The sequence below is a fragment of the Geotrypetes seraphini genome, chromosome 5 (assembly GCF_902459505.1).
Source record: "Geotrypetes seraphini chromosome 5, aGeoSer1.1, whole genome shotgun sequence".
In the NCBI taxonomy this organism is placed as follows: Eukaryota; Metazoa; Chordata; class Amphibia; order Gymnophiona; family Dermophiidae; genus Geotrypetes; species Geotrypetes seraphini.
The window spans coordinates 228,431,803-228,453,171 of NC_047088.1; the positions used below are offsets into that span (position 1 = coordinate 228,431,803).

The window sequence follows — 21,369 nt, forward strand, 5'->3', positions numbered from 1 at the left end:
CCTGTAAATTCATCGAGTGTCCCCTAGTTTTTGTAATTTTTGATGGAGGAAAAATCGATCCACTTGTACCTGTTCTACACCACTCAGGATTTTGTAGACTTCAATCATATCTTCCCTCAGCCATCTCTTTTTTAAGCTAAAGAGCCCTAACCTCTTTATCCTTTCCTCATACAAGAGCAGTTCTATCCCTTTTATCATCTTGGTTGCTCTTCTTTGAACCTTACTAATTCTACTATATATTTTCTGAGATACGGCAACCAGAATTGAACTCATTACTCAAGGTGAGATCGCACAATGGAGAGATACAGAAACATTAGAACATTCTTAGTCTTACTTATCCCTTTTCTCATAATTTCTAGCATCCTGTTTGCTTTTTTGACCACTGCTTCACATTGAGCAGAAGGTTTAAACATATTGTCTACATTGATACCCAGATCTTTTTCTTGGGATCTCACCCCTAAGGTGGACCCTAGCATCTAGTAACTATAGTATGGGTTATTCTTCTCACTTGCATTTGTCCACATTAAATTTCATCTGCCTTTTGGACACCCAGTCTTCCAATTTCCTAAGGTCTTCCAGTAAATTTTCACAGCTTTTAACAACTTTGAACAGTTTGGTGTCATCTGCAAATCTAATCACCTCACTCGTCGTTCCAACTTCCAAGTAGCAGCAGCATCTGAAAGGCAAGAGAAGAGATTGACAAAAGGAAGAAGAGAGAGAAGTAACATAAATCCAAACCACTTTTCATCAGCATGTTGATGGTAATAGCAGTTGAAAAAGCTCAAGGCCTATGGCATAGGGAGAAGGAGGCAGAACTTAGTTTTATGGGATCCTGACTGCAAGAGTGAGGGTTCTATCAAGGAATCGAGCAAAAACAGGAGCAACTAGAGAGAAATGAAGGCTAGCCAAACACGTATCTTTATATTCCCAAAGAAGAGAAGTAGCTAAGAGAAGGCTATTGAAGGCAAAAGATAATTTCAGTAAAATGAGGCTATATAGAACTATCAAGATGAAAAGATTGATGAAAATAGTCTTTGTGGAGATAATAGGGATGGAACGCAGACTGCACTGAGGGTTAAGAGACACGGTCAAGTTGTTGGTGCTAGGACTGGTGTTAGGGTGTAAGGAGTGTAATTGCCCTTGGTCCCGCAAGTCTGTCTGAAGTTGAAAGATATTCAGCCTGTCCGTGGCCTTGGTGTCTCCTCCCATATGCTTGCCCTGACACTCTAACATCGGCCCTGTCTGAAATGATCTGATGGTTGTACACAAGGATTTTTAAGATGTGGACAGATGATGCAACTTTGAAGCTGAGAGGAAAAAAAAACTCAAAGGAGAGAAGAGCTCAATATTTGGACACGCCATAAAGTTATAGCACATTTAAAACAAGAGAAAAATATTTTTTATATTCAAGGCATAATTAAGCTCTGGAACATGTTTCCAGAGGATGTGGTAAAAATAGTGTGTGTTTAAAAATAGTTGGATGAATCCCAGGAATCCATAAATCATAATTAAGATAGACTTGAAGAAAGGGTTAGGTAGCATGGAATCTTGCTACTTTTGGGGATTCTGCCAGATACATCTGATGTGGATTGGCCATTGCCGGTAGCAGAAAAATGGGATAGATGGGCTTTGGTCTGACCCAACATGACGGCTCTTATGCTCTTGCATTCTTATCACCCAGATGGATGAAAGGATAAGGGTAAATTAAGGGTATAGTAATGGCAACAGAATTAGTAAGGGGATCTGAGACATGAAACAGGTTTTTTGGTTACTTTTTCAGAGTGGGAGGGGTATAGAGGACAAGAGACAAAGAGGAAGGCAAGGTGATAAGAGAGAAATGATTTGGGAAAATTTATCAAGGAAAACTGTAAAAACATCTATTTGATAAAGTAGGTCAGATATGTGGAGAAGAGTTAGGAAGAAAAGTGAATTAAAGACACAAAGCTAAACTTCTGCCAAGGAAATAAGGATTCTATAATAGGGTTTAGCTTGTTAAGTATAGTTTAGAGAACAAACGGAGAAATATGAGTGTGAATTACCGTCATGCAGCAGTAGCCGTGACTAGGGCAGGAATACTCTGAGCTGGTGATGTAGCTGTGACTTTAAAACAGCGTTGGGATGGGGAAAGTTGAAATCTAGGAGCAATAATAAAAGAGATGAAAGAACAGAATTGAAAGGAGATGGCTCAACAAACTGAATCACTGAAAAGAGGGAGAGAGAACGAATGCATCAGAAAAAAATAAAAAGTTAGCAGTAAGAGGGGACGATGAGGAGGGGTCAGAGAAAAAAATATGTGACATCGTGATTGGAAAGTGATGTGCAAGAAATCGTAAAAAAAAAGAAAAAAAAAACCCCCATGAGGCCTAAGGCCCCACCTGTGGATGGGGCTTGAGGCGCTTGGGCCAATCAGACCCTAAGGCCCGCCATTCTGAGGATGGCGGACCTGTCAGACGGATGGGCTTGGGACCCGTCTGTCCATCCAACTTTTTTTAAGGTAAAGGGGGGGTGGGGGGTGGGGTCGGCGGGGAGTGTCATGGGGTCAGCGGGTGGGGGGATTGGTGGGCCGTTCGAGGGTTCAGAGGGTGGTCGTGGGGGGGCTGTGTTGGGCCAGGAGGGCCTGGGATCCCTCCTGCCCCAATCGGGTCAGGGGGGGTCTTGGGTCGCCAGGGTAGGAGGGGTTGTAATCCCTCCTGCCTGATCTTATCAGGCGGGGGGGGTGATGGATTGCGGCAGGAGAGATTGGCTATCTCTCCTGCCGCGATAGTTATCCAAAGTGCCGCAGTTGACAGCACTTCGGTATCATTATCGCGGCAGGGGAGATGAGCCATCTCTTCTGCCGCGATCGTTGCTGAGGGGTGTGTGTGTGAGATGTGGATTCTGTAACCGGTGTTCTTTTTGACAGACACCGGTTACAAAATCCAGCTTTTAGGCGAAAGACTGGCTCCTCCTTCGCCTAAAAACTTTTGTGTTGGGCGTTTGAGACTCATTTAGAACAGTCACTACACTCCTGCAGCGTCAGAGAGAGAAGAACCATCGGCTCAGTTGTGATGATGTGACGTGTATATACTGTATGTACTCGTATAGCAAGACTTCGCTCATTTAGAACAGTCACTACACTCCCGCAGCGACAGAGAGAGAAGAACCATCGGCTCAGTTGTGATGTGTATACTGTATGTACTTGTCTTGCAAGACATTGCTTGTATATCAAGTTTAAATTGAATAAAATGTTTTGCTTGTTTTGCAAAACACTTGCAAACCAAGTTACTTGCAATCCAAGGTTTTACTGTATATATTTGAGAAGAGCAGGCTGTTCTTTTTTATAATTAACATTTTTTTCATTTGCTGCTCTCACTGGATGTGATATCAAATACGTTCCCCCCTCCCATGCATGTCCTTATAGTATTTTACAAAAAGGATCCACATTTGGCAACACCTCTTTCTCATCTTTGGGAAAAGTTTGCACACTGTCAGCAAAGTGATTTTCAAAAGTTTTCCATGTGTAAACATACATTTACTGGCAGACAACTGCCCTTAATTAAAATTGTTAAAATGTAAACTGAAAAGAAAGTAAATTGTTGACAGTAGCCATTGATGCTTTATCCAAAGGGACAGCAATACGTTGTCAAAAATATAGGTCATAAATGAAGAAAGAGGAACACCAGAGCCTGGGAGGTTATAAGTAGGTATATAAATAACAAAATAGATAAATAAATGTCTTTATATAGGCAGAATACACATTGAGCAATATATTGCCAACTTTAATACCATAACCAGGTTTCAAATCTGTATTGGATTTCACTTTGGAAGGGTAAAATACAGTGAATCACTAATAATAAAACCCTAAGCGTGCATGCGCACTCCTACCTGCATGATCCCTGCCTCTGTGATCCGTGGCCGAGAAATGTTACAGCCTGTGGCAGAGAAATATTAAAGCGTTCGGCGCGCGCACATTCGGCGCGTACGGCCTGTGACAGTTTACAGCGCGTGCGGTGCTGTCCTCACCTTCCTCCAGGCTGCCGGGACGCCTCTTCTTCCATCTCCGACGCCGGCTGACTTCCTGCCACTGCCAGGACGCCTCTTCTTCTCACTCCCAGACCAGCAGCGGCAGCAGCCATGGTCTCCTCAAGCAGCCGCGGAACATTTACTAGGCCGGCACACTTCGATATTGTGAGTCGGGCCGGCCTAGCAAAAGGCCTGAGGCTGCATGGCCTAGCAGATGCTGGACTGGGGGAGCAGGTAAGGAAAAAAAATGTACTACAAGGCTACTGCTGCACAGGGGGAGCAGGAAGGTTGCTGCTGGACAGGGCGGAGGTAAAAGGAAGGGAGAAGGGCTGCTGCTGGACAAGGGGAGCAGGGAAGGGGTGCTGCTGGATAGGGGGGAGGTAAAAGGAAGGGAGAAGGGCTAGTGATGGACAGGAGGAGCAGGCAAGGGGTTGTTGAGGGGTGGTATTGGACAGCCGAGGAGACAGACAGACAGAAAGAAAGAAAGACAGACTGACTGACAGCGGCCAAGGATAGAGAAAGACAGAAAGAAAGACTGACATCTTGCACCTGTTAATGTAATGGGCTTAAAGACTAGTTATTATAATAATTATTTCAGCTAATGTCAAGCAAGTAAATGTTCGGCAGTATTTGATTCATTAATTCATTTGATTGGGGGGAGGTGGCCAGTAGGGTGTGATATATGGGCAGTTCATACCACACCTCACTATCGACCCCTCTTTCTGATCCCCATACTGAGACCACACGGTATGCAAAGCCACTTAAATCTGTAAATTGACATTTTACATTTAGCTGGCTTTTTTCCCCCTGAAATAGCTCCTTCCACAAAATGTCTTTCCCTCTCTGACCTATCACTTACTCCTGCATTCCTGCTTGCATTTTAGAACAGGTTCTAAGCCAGCACATCTTGTTCTAAATCAACAGGATTGCAGGCTGGACATGTTGCTCAAAAGGAAGTTTGATACCTTGTCTCTGACGGTACGGGCTGCATCAGCAGCATTCTTTGTGGCTCAAGCGTGCCTTTCTAAATTGTGTGACCCAAGTGGTACACATTCGGATCCCCCTTCCCATCTGTTGCTGGTGGAAGTGGACTATGTGGCTGATGCTTGGTATACAGAAAAGAGGGACAAACAAAATGGGTTATCAGTCCAAAGGGGCCTCATTGTCCATCCAGTTTGCCCAGCAAGGTGACCAGGGCCTCACCTACCACACTGTGTAGGCCCAGGTCACCACCACACCAACCATGATGGGGGATGATACTTAGTGTATTGCTGATAGTATTCAATTTACAGTCAAGATGCCTTCTTTTCCCTCATAGGCCTCACATATCTCCCACTTGTAGTATGCACTAATGGCCACGCGCTAATGGGAAAATTAGCAAGTGGCCATTAGTTTTTTTAAAAAGTTGGTCATTTCCCCTTGTAGAAAAAATTGCCTAAGCACACAGGAATGACCTGCGTAAGGATGCGCTTAGTTCACTTTTTACCATAGTGTGGTAAAAGGGGGCCCCCTTAGATATTTTTTTTTGCGCTTAAAGTATGCATGTATAAGAAAAATTATTTCTCCTAGATGTCCTAAATAGTTTAAGTATGTGGGAGCAAGCACTGACGATTTTAATTTTCATTCATTACAAGTTATTCAAAGGACAATTAAGAGACAGATGAAGAACAGCAGCAGACAGCTTCCAATAATCACGAGTCATGATAGTGAATGTAAATGGAGTGTTCAAGTTAAAGAATATTACGCATGTTGGTATAATGTTCTCCATTTCAATTTGCGCAGCAGCAGCACTTTCTAAAGGACAAGGTATTGGGGTGTCTACAAGTACCGGGCAGATGGACCACTAGTACTGTGTTTTATGATGCCTCATTTACTAAGTGTTTTGCAATCCTTAATGTGCACAGCTGGCAGCTGAATGCAGGTTTGATACTAACAGTTTAGACATCTTTAGATGTAGCAGATGGAAAATTTTACACAAATAAAGTAGGAGAGAGTGTGCAATTAGGTTTTATCTGCAGTTACATGATGCATCCTGTGTTTGAGTTCAGAGCATCACCTTGGTGGGTGGCCACCATCTTTCCCTGTACCAAATCCCTACCTTCTTGACACCACATTTGGTGCTGGATACAGTGCCAAGCATAAAAGTTTGTTTTTTTGTTGAGTGTTTCAGGAATAGAATAAGCAGATGAAAGGGTGCTCTAACAGTGCAAAGCTGAGTGTCCAATATGTTATGGTTGCATTCCATGTAATTTAAGTCACTGTGGTAAAATCCTGGGCAGAATTTATTTTTTTTTTTTTGTTCTCTAGTTTGTTCATGATGTTAATTATTATGAGCTGTAAGGACTATGAGAATTTCATTTTTTTTTTCAAATGTCTTATGGAATGTATCACTTTCTTAGATCTTGTAGGCATGCTGTGGAAACCATAAAATATAATATGAGCTACAATAACTAATTTTAATCCCATCTGCTAAGTATGACAACATTAGCATTTCCACTTAATTAAAAACACCCTTAAAGCAGCAATGTTTTAATCACTTCATTTTATTTACTCTCCTCCGGTGTCACTTATAATTGTAACTTTTTATTTTTAATAATGAGGGATTTTTTTCCTCTATGCATCACACAAAAAAGTGCTGTCGATAATTAGCAGTCGTCTTTTATTACTAGACTCAGGTGTCACAACTGTGTCTCATCCTCATTACAGAAAAAAATTTCACCTATCAGATTCATTATTGCTAGATAATACAACTGAAAGCCTTAGCAGGGCCCTCCAGAAAAGTAATTCAGCCAAGCAAAATTATGAGCTAATTATATTTAGAATCAGAAGCCTAGGAACTATTTGTAGATAAATCCTTTGAATGGATATGAATATCGAGAGTCATAGATTTAGCAGATTTGTTAATCTGAATACAAAAGGTCATTTATGGGTCATTTTAACAACAAATCAGTTGCAGTCCTGTGTATCGCTAAGCAGATAGGGCACCATTTTTAAAATAATGACTGATTGCTGTGTTATTATTGTGGAACCATGCTCCCATGTTTACCAGAAAAGTCTGTTAGTCTTCTGATATACTTTTTTTTCCATCCCAAAAGAAACCTCAGCACAAAAATTCAGGAAGAAAGGAGCAGAGATGACCTGACAAAATGTACTATTGCGGCAGTGTTGATGTATGATACAGATTCGATACTGGCAATTCTGGGAAAGCGCAGTATAAAAACTCAGCGGCACAAACCACATGAAAAAAATTTGCGCTAACAAACAAGATTGCAAAGCATAAATGTCCCCAAAAAATCCCTTCTAGTCCAATGCAGCAAGAAATGGAAGTAGTGAATGAAAAAAATTACAGTTAACTCTTCTTTGTACTTAGCTCAAAAGGCTGGCTTATGTCTTGGTAAACTCCACACGCAGGCCAACGTCCAAAACAAACACACTCAGAAGAGTGACCGCAGTCTACCCTCTCTCAATAAGAGCCTTGTTTCGCAATAGGTCCGCTGCTTCAGGAGATAAGGGTTTACAAACATAAGAACTTAAGAATTGCCGCTGCTGGGTCAGACCAGCGGTCCATCATGCCCAGCAGTCTGCTCACACGGCAGTCCCCTGGTCAAAGACCAGTGCCCTAACTGAGACTAGCCCTACCAACGCACGTTCTTGTTCAGCAGGAACTTGTCTAACTTTGTCTTGAATCCCTGGAGGGTGTTTTCCCCTATGACAGCCTCTGGAAGAGCATTCCATTTTTCCACCACTCTCTGGGTGAAGAAGAACTTCCTTTAGAGAGTGCCCTCTCGTTCTCTCTACCCTGGAGAGGGTGAACAAATATCCTTGTCTACTAAGTCTATCCCCTTCAGTTGAATGTTTCAATCATGTCCCCTCTCAATCTCCTCTGTTCGCGGGATAAGAGGCCCAGTTTCTCTAATCTTTCACTGTACGGCAGCTCCTCCAACCCCTTAACCATCTTGGTCGCTCTTCTCTGGACCCTTTCAAGTAGTACCATGTCCTTCTTCATGTACGGCAACCAGTGCTGTACACAGTACTCCAGGTGAGGGCGCACCATGGCCCGGTACAGCGGCATGATAACCTTCTCCGATCTGTTCGTGATCCCCTTCTTTATCATTCCTAGCATTCTGTTCGCTCTTTTCGCTACCGCCACACATTGCGCAGACGGCTTCATTGACTTGTCGATCAGAACTCCCAAGTCCCTTTCCTGGGAGGTCTCTCCAAGTACTGCCCCGGATATCCTGTAATGAGATTTTTGTTACAGACATGCATCACTTTACACTTATCCACGTTGAATCTCATCTGCCATGTCGATGCCCATTCCTCGAGCCTGATTATGTCACGTTGCAAATCTTCGCAATCCCCCTGCGTCTTCACTACTCTGAATAACTTCATATTGTCCGCAAATTTAATCACCTCGCTCGTTGTACCTATGTCCAGATCGTTTATAAAGATGTTGAAGAGCACGGGTCCAAGCACCAAGCCCTGCAGCACCCCACTGGTGATGCTCTTCCAGTCCGAGTATTGTCCATTTACCCATCACGTAGCACCTCCGCAGCACACCACACAAAATAATTTCCTTCGATTTCACTACGGCGAATGACTCAAAGATGGCATTATGCCAGCCTTTTGAGCTAAGTACAAAGAAGAGTTGAGTGTGATTTTTTCATTCACTATGTCCATTTTTTTGCTGTGTTGGACTAGAAGTTTTTTTGGACATTTATGCTCTACGATCTTGTTTGTTAGGGCAGGTTTTTCTCATGTGGTTTGTGCCACTGAGTTTTTTACTGCACTTTCCCAGATTGCAAGAGGAGCCTGTGATTGAGGATTCAAATAGCTGTTAAATAGCTGTTGAAATACAGCGAGGACTGATGGCGGGAAGAAAGCAAAGGGTAGGAGTAAAAGGCCACTACTCAGAATGGAGAAGGGTCATGAGTGGAGTTCCGCAGGGGTCGGTGCTCGAATGTTGCATGGTCACTATGGGGCGACCAAGAGGGTTATCAATGTTTTTATGTATTTTGGGAAGAAATTGTATTAGAGGTGTCCGTGGATATTCTTCTAATAAATACGAAACTTCTATAGATGTAAGAATTTTTTCTTTAAAGGCTTTGGTAATAATGTCTTTAATTTAAATTTATAAATCATTTGTTGGATCAATGTGTAAGCGTAGATAAAATTCTGGTTTATTTAGTTGGGAGCAACCGATATTACTGTTTTAACATTCTGTAAACACAGAGTAGTGGGTACCGTCCCAGAGTAAATTACTTTTTGAATAGGAGCTTAACGGATTCCTCAAGAACTTATAAGATTACTTTATTGCTTTTCATCTTAAAGGAAAACATACAGTGCGCTCGTCAACTTAATTTCATAATGTTTTATTCAAGAGCTCAAATATTTTGTCCCACTTTTATTTAACCTCTGGTTTATTTATTTTATAAATGTATAGGCTCCAAGATCTACCATCCTCAGTGGTTTATAGTGAAATATACACAGGCTATTAAAAACATTACTCTTACAAATAATACCTTAACATAGAGGGCCCCTTTTACAAAGTCATGGTAAATGCACTGAAGCCCATAGGAACTGAATGGGCTTCGGTGCGTTTACTGCGGCAGCATCACTACCGCAGCTTTGTAAAAAGGGCCCAAAATCTTAAACCACAAAAAAATATCACATAGGCCATAATACAACAGTATGATCTATAGAATTATATTCTCAGACATCAGATAAACTCATCTTCCTTGAAATGTCTGCTTAAATAAGTTTTTAATGTTTGTTTGTTTAATAAATCAAAATTCTTTATAATTTGCAACTCAGATAGTTTATTAGATGGTAAAGAGCTCCAAAGTTTTGGCCCTGCAGTGCATATCATAGGGGTCCTTTTACTAAGCTGTGGTAAAAAGTGACTGTAGCACACCCTTACACGAGTCTTTCCCATGATCTAAGGCAGGGGTAGGCAATTCCGGTCCTTGAGAGCCAGAGTCAGGTCAGGTTTTCAGGATATCCACAATAAATATACATGAGATAGATTTGCATCTCAAGGAGGCAGTACATGCAAATCCATCTCATACATACTCATTGTGGATATCCTGAAAACCTGACCTGGCTCCGGCTCTCGAGGACCGGAATTGCCTACCCCTGCCCTGATCTAAGGCCATTTTTATTGCAGCTGTAAATTCCCAACCTCTTATTTTTATATATATATATTAATAGCTATGCACTAACGTTGCCATCAGTGCACAGCCATTTTTTTAAATTACCACATGAGCACTTGCCAACACCCATTTTGTAGGCAGTAAGGGCTCCTGTGTTAGCTGTGCGCTAACCAGTTAACATGCAGTAATTGTGATGCACTAACATGTTTGCGCTATGTAAATCAGCCAGTGAAGCAGTCTCTTCTTATAATACTATTCTCTCCTCTGCCCTTGACACCTTTGCTCCTCCCATGTCAAATCGTGTAAGATGCACCAAAGCCCAGCCCTGGCTGACCTCTGAGATCCACTGTTTACATTCCTGTGCCTGACCTGCAGAACGTCACTGGCTGAAATCCCACGCTCATGCTGACTTCTTACACCCCAAATTCCTGCTGACCTCTTTCCAACCCATCCTTTCCCTTCGAAACAAGACTATTACACCTGCTTGACTGATTCCCTTGGATCGAATCATAGAAACATAGAAAAATGACGGCAGATGAAGGCCAAATGGCCTTTCTAGTCTGCCCATCCAATCCCTGCCTTCTCTTTATTTATTTATTTGGTTTTCTATCCCGTTCTCCCAGGTGAGCTCAGAACGGGTTACAAGATTGAACACATAATAAAATCTGGTAAAATATAACATTACCACTCTCAGCTCTTCTCAAAATGTCCTTATTTCTGACTCCTCCTTCTCTTTCTCCCCAGACCATGGCTGAATACTTCCACGACAAGGTTCACAAGATTAACTTTGAGTTCTCGACCAAATCGCCTCCTCCTCTCATCCACCCCACCAACCCTGGCCACCTTTTCTTGCTTCTCTGAAATTATGGAGGAGGAAACTACATATCTCCTCTCCCTCCTCCTAACTCACCACCTGTTCCTCTGATCTCATACCCACCAGTCTAGTGATCATCATCTCTCCTTCTGTCATCTCCAATATCTCTACAATAGCTCTATTTTCGTTATTTTAGAAAGACTCATGCAGTCAGCACAAAAAATTATCACTATATAAGTCTTATCTATCACTACAGACCTCAGTGGTACCACCCATATGTGTATTAAACTTTGTACACATACAGAAACTAGGCACCAGAGTTCTTCATTGGTTTCAATATCTCAGCTGTTTTTTAATTGTTTTATATATATACTTTAAATTTTTATAGAAGAATGTAGATACCTATCTTAATCTACGCAGGTGGGGGTAGGCACTCCGACATAGATCTATGTTTCGCCCAAAGGGCTTTATCAAGGAAATCCCCCTTAGAACAAATGACCCATGCTTCCCACATCTATAGATTTAACCAGGAGCCATATCTGCCATATCCTTAACCTATCGCTCTCTACTGCGACTGTACCTGACACCTTCAAACATGCCATAATTACACCGCTCCTAAAAAAACATCATTGGACCATATTACCCCTCCAATTATCGCCATGTCTCCCTCCTCCCTTTCTTATTCAAGCTACTTGTATGTGCTGTTCACTACCATCCTCTTGACGTTCTTGAACCATTCTCAAACCACTTCAATCGGGCTTTCTCCCACTCCATTCTATGGAAACTGCCCTTGCTAAAGGCTCCAATGACCTGTTCCTGGCCAAATCCAAAGGCCTCTACTCCATCCTTATCCTCCTTGATCTATCTGCATCCTTTGACATTGTAGATCAGTGCCTTCTCATCGATATGCTAACCTCACTTGGATTTCAGGGCTCTGTTATTTCATGGTTTTCTTCCTATCTCTCCCATAGCACTTTTAACGTATGCTTTGGAGAATCCTCCTCTGCTGCCATTCTGCTATCGGTCAGTGTACTTCAGAGCTCTGACCTGGGACTTTTTATTTTCTCCATCTATATTTCCACCCTTGGTGATCTAATCTCCTCCCACAGCTTCTAGTACCATATCTATGCTGACAACTCACAAATTTACCTCTCTATGCTTGAAATTTCTACAGGGATCTAAGCCCCAAGTCTCTGCCTGCCTGGCTGACATTGTTACCTGGATGTCTTGCTGCCATCTAAAATTAAACTCCTTATCTGTCCTCCTAAACTTGCCTCTCCCCTTCTTCCATTCTCTATTTCAGTAGATAATGCTGTCATTCTCCCTGTCTTAAAGGCACACAACCTCGGGTCATCTTTAATTCATCTTTTTCCTTCTCTTCATATATCCAATGGACAGCCAAAACTTGTCACTTCTTTCTATATAATGTCGCTAAAATCCAGACTTTTATTTCTGAGCACACTGCCAAGACCCTCATCCATGCTCTCATCACCTCTCACCTGGACTACTGCCAACTTGCTTCTCGCAGGTCTTCCACTAAGCCATCTTTCTCCTCTTCAGTCTGTTAGAATTCTGCTTGTGCCTCATTTTCCGCCAGTGTCGTTATGCTCACGTTACTCCTCTCCTCAAGTCACTTCATTGACTCCCTGTCCACTTCCGCATACAGTTCAAACTCCTTTTACTGACCTGCTAGTGTATTCACTCTGCAGCTCCTGAATATCACTCTCCTCTCTTATGTCTCCCTATACTCCACCCTAGGAACTTTGTTCATTGAGCTAGTCTCTCTTGTCTGTTCCCTTCTCCTCTACTGTCAACTCCTGACTCCGCCCCTTCTGCCTTGCTGCACCATATGCCTGGAACTGCTTGACTCGGTATATTGGGGTCTGTCTCTGGAGATATTCAAATCCAGGCTAAAAGCCCACTTTTTTGAAGCTGGATTTGTCCTAACCCTACCGACTTGCAAAGCATCATAGTTGTCTGTCATTCACTCTGTAGTTCCCTATCCTCTCCATTTTTCCATTTCTTCATCCCTTTATATTTCACTACATAAGCTGAATATATTTATTCATTCACCATTTTTGTCCAATGTGTTTGTCATAATTCGATTGTAAGTTCTTTTGAGCAGGGACAGTCTTTAGTGTGTTTAATGTACAGTCCTGCATATGTCTGGTAGGTCTGTAGATAAAATTTGTGTGCAGTTAGTGTACACAGATTTTAAAGTTACCAAAAGACGTCTGTGCATATCCCATGGTACTCTATTATTTGCTGCATTAGACACATATTAGCATCTAAGGGATGCTAACCGATTTTGCTTGTACTAACTGCATTAATGCATGCTAACAACTAGTGTGCCCTAAATGATAAGATACCCATTATATTCCTATGGATGCCTTAGCATTTTGCACGTGCTAATCATTAGTACGTTAAATAAACACCCCTTGATGAATTCCCACTTAATGTAGCTTAGTTAAAAGCCCCAATGGTTAATCTATATTTACCGAACCTGATATGGAAAAATGACAGTTTATCCAGTAAATCTTTGATAACCAATCTTAATGATATAGAAGGTCTATAAACATGTACGTTTGCGGCAATCTCTATTAGAAAACTGTTCTCTGGCCTTTCAAAGTTAATGAGAATAACATATAGGGCACCCTCTTAGCTCCTTAAACTCCTCTCATAATTACTGAAAGTGCTCAGAACCTTTATCAGTAGAAGAACCACAAGCCCTTAAATGCGCTTTCTTGGTCAATCATCTAATCTAATCTAATCCTTAGGTTTGTATACCACATCATCTCCACGTTCGTAGAGCTCAGCGCAGTTTACAGTAGATGAAATAGGAAGGACCTACAACAAAGGGTTAGAGGTAGAAGTGTGAAGAATATGTAGAGGACTTGGGATGCCAGATATAAGAGTTTTTGATGTAAGAGTTTTTGGGATGCCAGATACAGTGGTACCTCGGTTTACGAGTGCACCGGTTTGCGAGTGTTTTGCAAGACGAGCAAAACATTCGAAAAATCGGCGCCTCGGAAACCGAGCGCACTTCGATTTGCGAGCGCCCCCACCGTGAACCGGCACCCTCCCCCCCCTGCGAACCGGCACCCTCCCCCCCGCGATCCGGCACTCCCCCCCCCCTGCCGCGACCTGAGGTCCCCCCAACCCACCCGAACCCTCTTCTTACTTTTCTGTAGCCTCCGCAGCGGCATCGGCACCAGCATGTCCTGTGCGTGGTGCCGGTGCCTGAAGATCTGCTTCCTGTGCAAGGCCTGAGAGTCCACGTCGAACGTGAACTCTCACGTCGAACGTGAACTCTCAAGGCCCAGCACAGGAAGCAGATCTTCAGGCACCGGCACAACGCACAGGACATGCTGGTGCTGGTGCCGCTGTGGAGGCTACAGCAAAGTATGAAGAGGGTTCGGGTGGGTTGGGGAGACCTCAGGTCGCGGCGGGGGGTGCCGGTTAGCGGGGGGCCTTCGGGGGAGCAATGCCGGTTCTCGTGGGGGGGGGTATAGCAGCGCTGCTGGCCTCGGGGGGGGGGAAGGTGGGGGGTGGAAACATATCAAAGCAAGTTTCCCTTACTTCCTATGGGGAAACTTGCTTTGATATACGAGCATTTTGGATTACGAGCATGCTCCTGGAATGATTATGCTCGTAATCCAAGGTACCACTGTATAAGAGTTTTTGATACCTAGGTTGGAGAGAGGCTTACATTTTTGAGAAAAGCCAGGTTTTCAGATGTTTGCGGAAAACTTGGAGAGAGCTCAAGTTCCGAAGAGGGGAGGTAAGGTTGTTCCAGAGCTCAGTGATTTTGAAAGGGAGGGAGATCCCTAGCTTTCCTGTGTGGGAAATGCCTTTTAGCGAGGGGAAGGATAGTTTTAATTTGTGGGAGGATCTGGTGGTATTAGGGTTTGAGGAATTCCAAGAAAGAGGGATGAAGGGAGGGAGGATACCGTGTAGGATTTTGAAAGCTAAACAGGCGCATTTGTAGTGGACCTTGGCGATTATCGGAAGCCAGTGAAGCTTGGCCAGGAGCGGGGAAACATGGTCAAATTTACTTTTAGCGAAGATGAGCTTGGCCGCGGCATTCTGAATCCGCTGAAGTCTGTGGAGGTTTTACTTAGTTAGGCTTAAGCACACAGTCTCTTGTAATTTAGATGAACGTTTTATATAATGTTAGAACTACGGTTTTGTTTAGTGGCGATTCTTGAATATTTCAAAGAGTACTTAGCTTGAAATAACTTGAGTAACTGATGTGCAGTTGTCACATTGCAGCGGGTTCTGATTTGTTTTGCCAGAACGGCTGCCTCAGAGAACCCACTCGCGCTCACAATTATCAAGTGATTGACTTCTCCCTAATAAAAAAACAAAAAATGTACTGTTAGAAGAACATTTAAAAACTCCCTCCTGATCTCTTGCGGCACCGCTGGTGGATACCAACTAAGGAGCTAATAGGGTGCCTTACATGCTATTTTACGTGCTAAAACGCAAACAAAAGGTTGACCTTTAGTCCTCCACAGAAATGGAAGTCTGACAAGAACAAAAACACTGTGGAGAGGATGATGCTCAAGATTCAGGCTTTTATTTAAAAATACAATCCAATAATCCACGTGAAGAAAAAATATCTAGGAACCAGAACATTGGGGATGACGGCCCCTTTTTTAACACGGTCCGTGTTTCGACAAAACCGTGCTGAGTAATTTGGAATTCACCCGTTTACACTTAAGCTTTATCCAGTAGTGTGTGGGGGGATCCTTCAGAATTAATGACATTTGCATATATTTTAATGTTTTTGAATTTATCTACCATCATCTACTATGTTAATATGAATGTTGAATTATTGAAAGTTGGTTCTCCTTCTGAATAATTTGACAATTTACTATTCCTTATATATACTGAAGCAGTGTGAGGCTAGGCTGGATGCTGAAAAGATCGCTCCTGCCCTGCACCGCTGGCCGCAACATTGGAGGACGCAGCCGGCAGCCATTCAGGAGGTATTTTCCGGCGAGGGAGGGGGAGGAGGAGGATGTATAGGCCACCCCATTGTATAGGCCAGGGGTGGGCAACTCCGGTCCTCGAGGGCCGGAATTCAGTCAGGTTTTTAGGATTTCCCCAATTAATATGCTTTGAAAGTAGTGCTTGCAAATAGATCTCATGCATAATCATTGGGGAAATCCTGAAAACCCGACTGGATTCCAGCCCTCAAGGACCAGAGTTGCCCCTGGTATAGGTCGATGTAGGTTTTAGAACTCTTAGATAAGCCGTGGCCAGTAACATGGGGAGGCTTATCTAAGAGTTTTAAAACCTATATCGGCATTTCCTGCGGCTTATACAAAGAAGCGTCCTATACATGGGGAAATACGGTAACCTTATTGGTCAAAAGATAACAAGCTGTACTCCTAAAATAAATAATTAGGCTACGTCTCATCTTTTGATATTGAACGTAACCAAGACTATATAAGAACATAAGAATTGCCATCTCCGGATCAGACCCTGAGTCCATCAAGTCCGGTGATCCGCACACGCAGAGGCCCCGTATACCCTGGCATAGTTTTAGTCCCTATATCACTGTATGCTTCTCAAGGAAGATGTGCATCTAATTTACCCTTACCCATATCACTCTATGCCACTCTTAATGAGATGGGCATCTAGTTTACCCTTAAATCCTAGAACGGTGGATTCTGCAATTACTTCCTCTGGGAGAGCATTCCAGGTGTCCACCACTCGCTGCGTGAAACTGAACTTCCTGATATTCGTCCTGGACCTGTCCCCCCTCAGCTTCAGTCTGTCCTCTTGTCCGTGTCACATTGGACATTGTAAATAACTGCTTTCCCTGCTCCATTTTGTCAAATCCTTTCAGTATTTTGAAAGTCTCGATCAGATCCCCTCGCAGTCTCCTCTTCTCAAGGGAGAACAACCCCAGTCTCCTAAGTCGTTCCTCGTAATCCAGGTTTTCCATACCTTTCACTAGCTTTGTTGCTCGTCTCTACACCCTCTCTAGCAGTTTTATATCCTTCTTTAGGTATGGAGACCAATGCTAGACGCAGTATTCCAGGTGCGGTCTGACCATGGCTCTGTAGAGCGGTATTATAACTTTCTCTGATCTACTCGTAATTCCCTTCTTTATCATGCCTAGCATTCTATTTGCTTTCTTCGCCGCCACCACACATTGCGCCGATGGTTTCAGGGTCCTATCTATCAATACACCCAATTCCTTTTCCTGTTCAGTCTTTCCCAGAGTTATACCTGTAATCTTTATTTTTTCTGCCTAAATGCATCACTTTGTATTTTTCCACATTAAAATTCATCTGCCATTTATCTGCCCACTTCTCCAATTGATTCAAGTCACTCTGGAGTTCCTCGCTGTCCTTCTGCGATCTGATTGCCCAGCATAGCTTTGTGTAGTCTGCAAACTTGATGATTTCTCTGGATGTTCCTTCTTCCAGGTCATTTATGAAAATATTAAATAAGATGGGTCCAAGTACCGAGCCCTGGGGTACACTGCTAGTCACTTTTTCCCATTCTGAGAACTTCCCATTTATGCCCACTCTCTGTTTTCTGTTCTATAGCCATTTGCCTATCCATCTTAGTATATCTCCCTCTATTCCATGGCCTTGTAATTTCCTGAGAAGTCTTACATGTGTAACTTGTCGAATGCTTTCTGAAAGGCCAAGTATACAATATCTACCGGTTCTCCACTAAAATGCTGTGGATTGGAAAGAGACGAATATCATCTTAAATTTATTTCCTTATGCTCAGATTAAAATCTGTCAATTACTCAATCAGTTAAAATTTTGGGATTAGTGCTAGATCAACTTCTTATCTTTTTATCTCCAGGTTAATAACCTATGTAAGCACATTTTTCTAACCCTTAAACATCCAAGAGCCATTAGGTCATACTTTCCAGAGATGTGTTTTACATTATTAGTCCAACAACTTGACCTACCTAAACCAGATTATTGTAAGAACCATAAGAATATTTATTTATTTATAGCCTTACTGGGTCAGATCAATGGTTCATCTAGTCCAGTAACATGTCTTCACGGTGACCAATCCAGGTCACAAGTACCTGGCCAAAAGCCAAGGAGTAGCAACATTCCATGCTACAGATCCAGGGTAAGCAGTAGCTTCCCCCATGTCTATCTCAATAACAGACTATGAACTCTTTCTCCAGGAAATTGTCCAAACTGTGTGCTCTTACCACAACCTCTGGCAATGCGTTCCAGAGCTTAACTATTCTGAGTGAAAAAAAAATATTTCCTCCTATTGGTTTTAAAAGTATTTCCCTTTAACTCTATTGAGTGCTCCCTAGTCTCTGTCATTTTTGATGGAGTAAAAAATCAATCTACTTATACCTGTTCTACACCACTCTATATTCTTTCTAATGTGCTGAAAATTGTTGCACAGTACTGCATGAGATTGATTGACGTCACTACACTGGCTTCCTATTAAAGTCAGAGTGGATTTCAAAGTGATTTGCTTTGTTTATAAGATAATGTATGGTCTGCCACCTAATCTCATTAGGAGTAGAACGGGTAGATACATCTAAAATCGGCACTTGGACGATCGGCACTTGGATCAAATCGGCACTTGGACAATCAAAAAGATGTATCTAAAAGCAGCTTAGGCCTTTCATCTGCTGCTGTACGCTGAGAGTGTAGCGCAGTGCTTAGAGCTGCACCCTCGGCACCCTGAGGTTGTGGGTTCGGATCCACACTGCTCCTTGCATCCCTGGGTGGGGTCGTCTGATCCCCCATTGCCCCAGGTATATTAGATAGATTGTGAGCCCACCAGAACATACATGGAAAAAAAGCTCAAGTACCTGAATAAATTAATGTGAACCATCCTGAGCTCCCCTGGGAGAACAGTATAGAAAACTGAATAAGTAAATAGAATGAAAAGTTTCAGCTTCTGATAACCAGAGCTGGTATTGTGCCATCACAATGCCTCATTCCACCAATGCCCGAGAGCCAACCTCATCAGTGATGTCACAATGGCTTGATTGTCCTATACTTGACTCACTTTTACTACATTATGATTTTTTAGAGTGACTCAGTGGTTAAAGTTACAGCCTCAGTGCCCTGAGCTGCTCCTTGTGACCCTGGGCAAGTCATTTAATCCCCCCATTGCCCCTGGTACATTAGACAGATTGCGAGCCCATTAGGACAGACAGAGAACAATGTTTGAGTACCTGAGTAAATTCCCATAAACCATTCTGAGCTCCCCTGGGAGAACAGTATAGAAAATTGAATAAATAAATGTAAGCTGATTTTTATTTTTTAATGTTTTTGGCTAGTGTAGTGCTTCTGAAATCTGGTCCAGGGGGCATCCCAACAATCAGGTTTTCAGGATATCCATAGTGAATATGCATGTGAGATGTGTGAATGTACTCCCTCCACTGCATGCAGATCTATCTCATGGATAATTATTGTAGATATCTTAAAAATCTGACTGGCTAGGTTTGGGGAGCACCGGGCTAATTGGTTAGTGAAATCACAACAAATAAATAAAATTAAATCCCTTATAATTAGGAAGGGAAAATTATCATCATGGGTTACTATTAAGTTGGCTTTGCAACTATTGCTTGTAAACCTAGTTTTTTAAATCTATTGCATTGAACAGGCCAATTTGTTCTTCATCTCACATCTTTTGCCGTGTTGCTTTGTACAGTGAAACATAACGATAACGCAAGAACGCAAGCCACAAAGTACATTCTGAACTTGTCTTGCCGTTTTTGGAGCAGCTACTGAATACTTACAGTTTCGGGAGATTTTGTATACTGTACAGCCTAAAATTTCCACGATATAGTACCCGACCATACTTTGGAAATGAACATCCCTGCTTTTCTACAGTGTGATTAAGAAAATCTGTCCATACTTCACCATGTTGTTGCATGTGTTTATTTGCTGATTACAGAATGTGTTGAACAGCATTTAAAGGACAAAAAAAAAAAAATTTGCAGTGCTCTGCTTTGATTTATTCAGCGAGGAAAACATATGCTGTCTGTTCTGTTCTATATAACTCTTTCGTGATCCATAAAATTCACTTTGGGAAAAGAGTAACAATGAGATTTAGAAGGACTACCCGATTGGAACTTTTCTCTCCCTAGTTTCCATGGACTCTGCGAAACGAACTTCCCTACAGTGGACCCAGATGTGCTTTTTTGACACGAGCCATGTGACTGTGCTTTCTCTATATTTCTCCAGGTTAGAAGCTGTGTATTGCGGGTGTTATCCACTCTGCCCCAAAGCCTTGGTATATCCAGAACTTTTTCCAGGTAAAAACTGCCTTTTGTGCGTTTTCTTGTTCTTGAGATCCATAATATTTGCTTTATCATAAAAGTTTGAAAGTAAACTTATGCAAGAGCAATTGTTTATTTGGCAAGTCAAGATGTTAGTGTTAAGGAAAATTTTATGTGTTATAATACATTAGACCAAGTTTATGTTTACCATCTGTTCTTTCAAGATAACAAAAAAAAAAAAACATATTTAAAAATAGCATTCTTCACTCTTAGCATACACATCCATACGATATATTTTTATAAAAGGTTTAGTGTAGCTTACAGATTTGTTTTCAATGGTTTACACAGAGAAAAACTGGGACCTGAAACTCAGACCAAATTACTTAAACAATTTTGTAATTATAGCATGAAACTGTAGTTCAGAATGTACACTAATGTTATACCACATCTTTGAAAATTCTCATAGCTAAATGTATCACATATGCATTGCTTACATTAGAATAATGTATTTTAATCACCCAAAGGAGATGTCTAAACAGCCCAACTACACATTCTTATTTAGCATTAAACATCCTTGTGAGTTGAAGTAACCTTATAAAATCATGCTTAAATAATGTAAAACATGAGGCAGCACAGAGCAATATGCATTTTTAATTAGTAAAGTGACTAATATCGAGTGTGTGCTTTGAGGTTTTTGTTTCATTAAAAATGTATCTGTTTTTCCCGCAGCTGAATATCTGTATTCTACACCTGAACAGCTTTATAAAAAGCTTCAGAATTTCTGCAGGAAACCAGATATTGTAAGGAAGCATCTTTACAAGGTACTGGTAGAGCATAGTTTTACATGTTTTAATTCTATTTCGATGTACCAAGAGTTATGCAGAAACCCCCCCTCCCCATTTATTTAGCATCCTAATATATAAAAGGGAGAAATATTAGTTGTTATACTAACAAGAAGTGACTATGCCAGATGCCAGCTACATGAACCCAGATCTGATGAAATGCACGCTATTAACCTATAGTACTTGGTGGTGGTTGTTTTTTTTTTTCAAATAAAATAGATTGTTTTCTAAAATGATGGTCCTTTACATTGGGGCTCAAGAGGCTTGTCGAGAGTAAACCTGGATTAATGCAGCTCATTAGTTATTCAAATGAAAGCAAGA

At 42.0% G+C, this 21,369-nt stretch overlaps 1 protein-coding gene across 5 annotated transcripts in view; it reads left to right on the plus strand.

Annotated features, from left to right (window-relative positions):
• GTDC1 (glycosyltransferase like domain containing 1) overlaps positions 1–21,369 on the plus strand; it is a 395,866-nt gene that overhangs the window by 348,548 nt on the left and 25,949 nt on the right. For 4 of the 5 annotated variants that reach the window (XM_033946584.1, XM_033946586.1, XM_033946582.1 and 1 more), the window contains 2 exons: positions 20,172–20,242; positions 20,936–21,027. In XM_033946584.1, coding sequence (XP_033802475.1) covers positions 20,172–20,242; positions 20,936–21,027 — 163 coding nt within the window. Of the gene's footprint in view, positions 1–20,074; positions 20,243–20,935; positions 21,028–21,369 lie in introns of all 5 variants that reach the window. The other variant, XM_033946585.1, reaches the window with a different exon arrangement.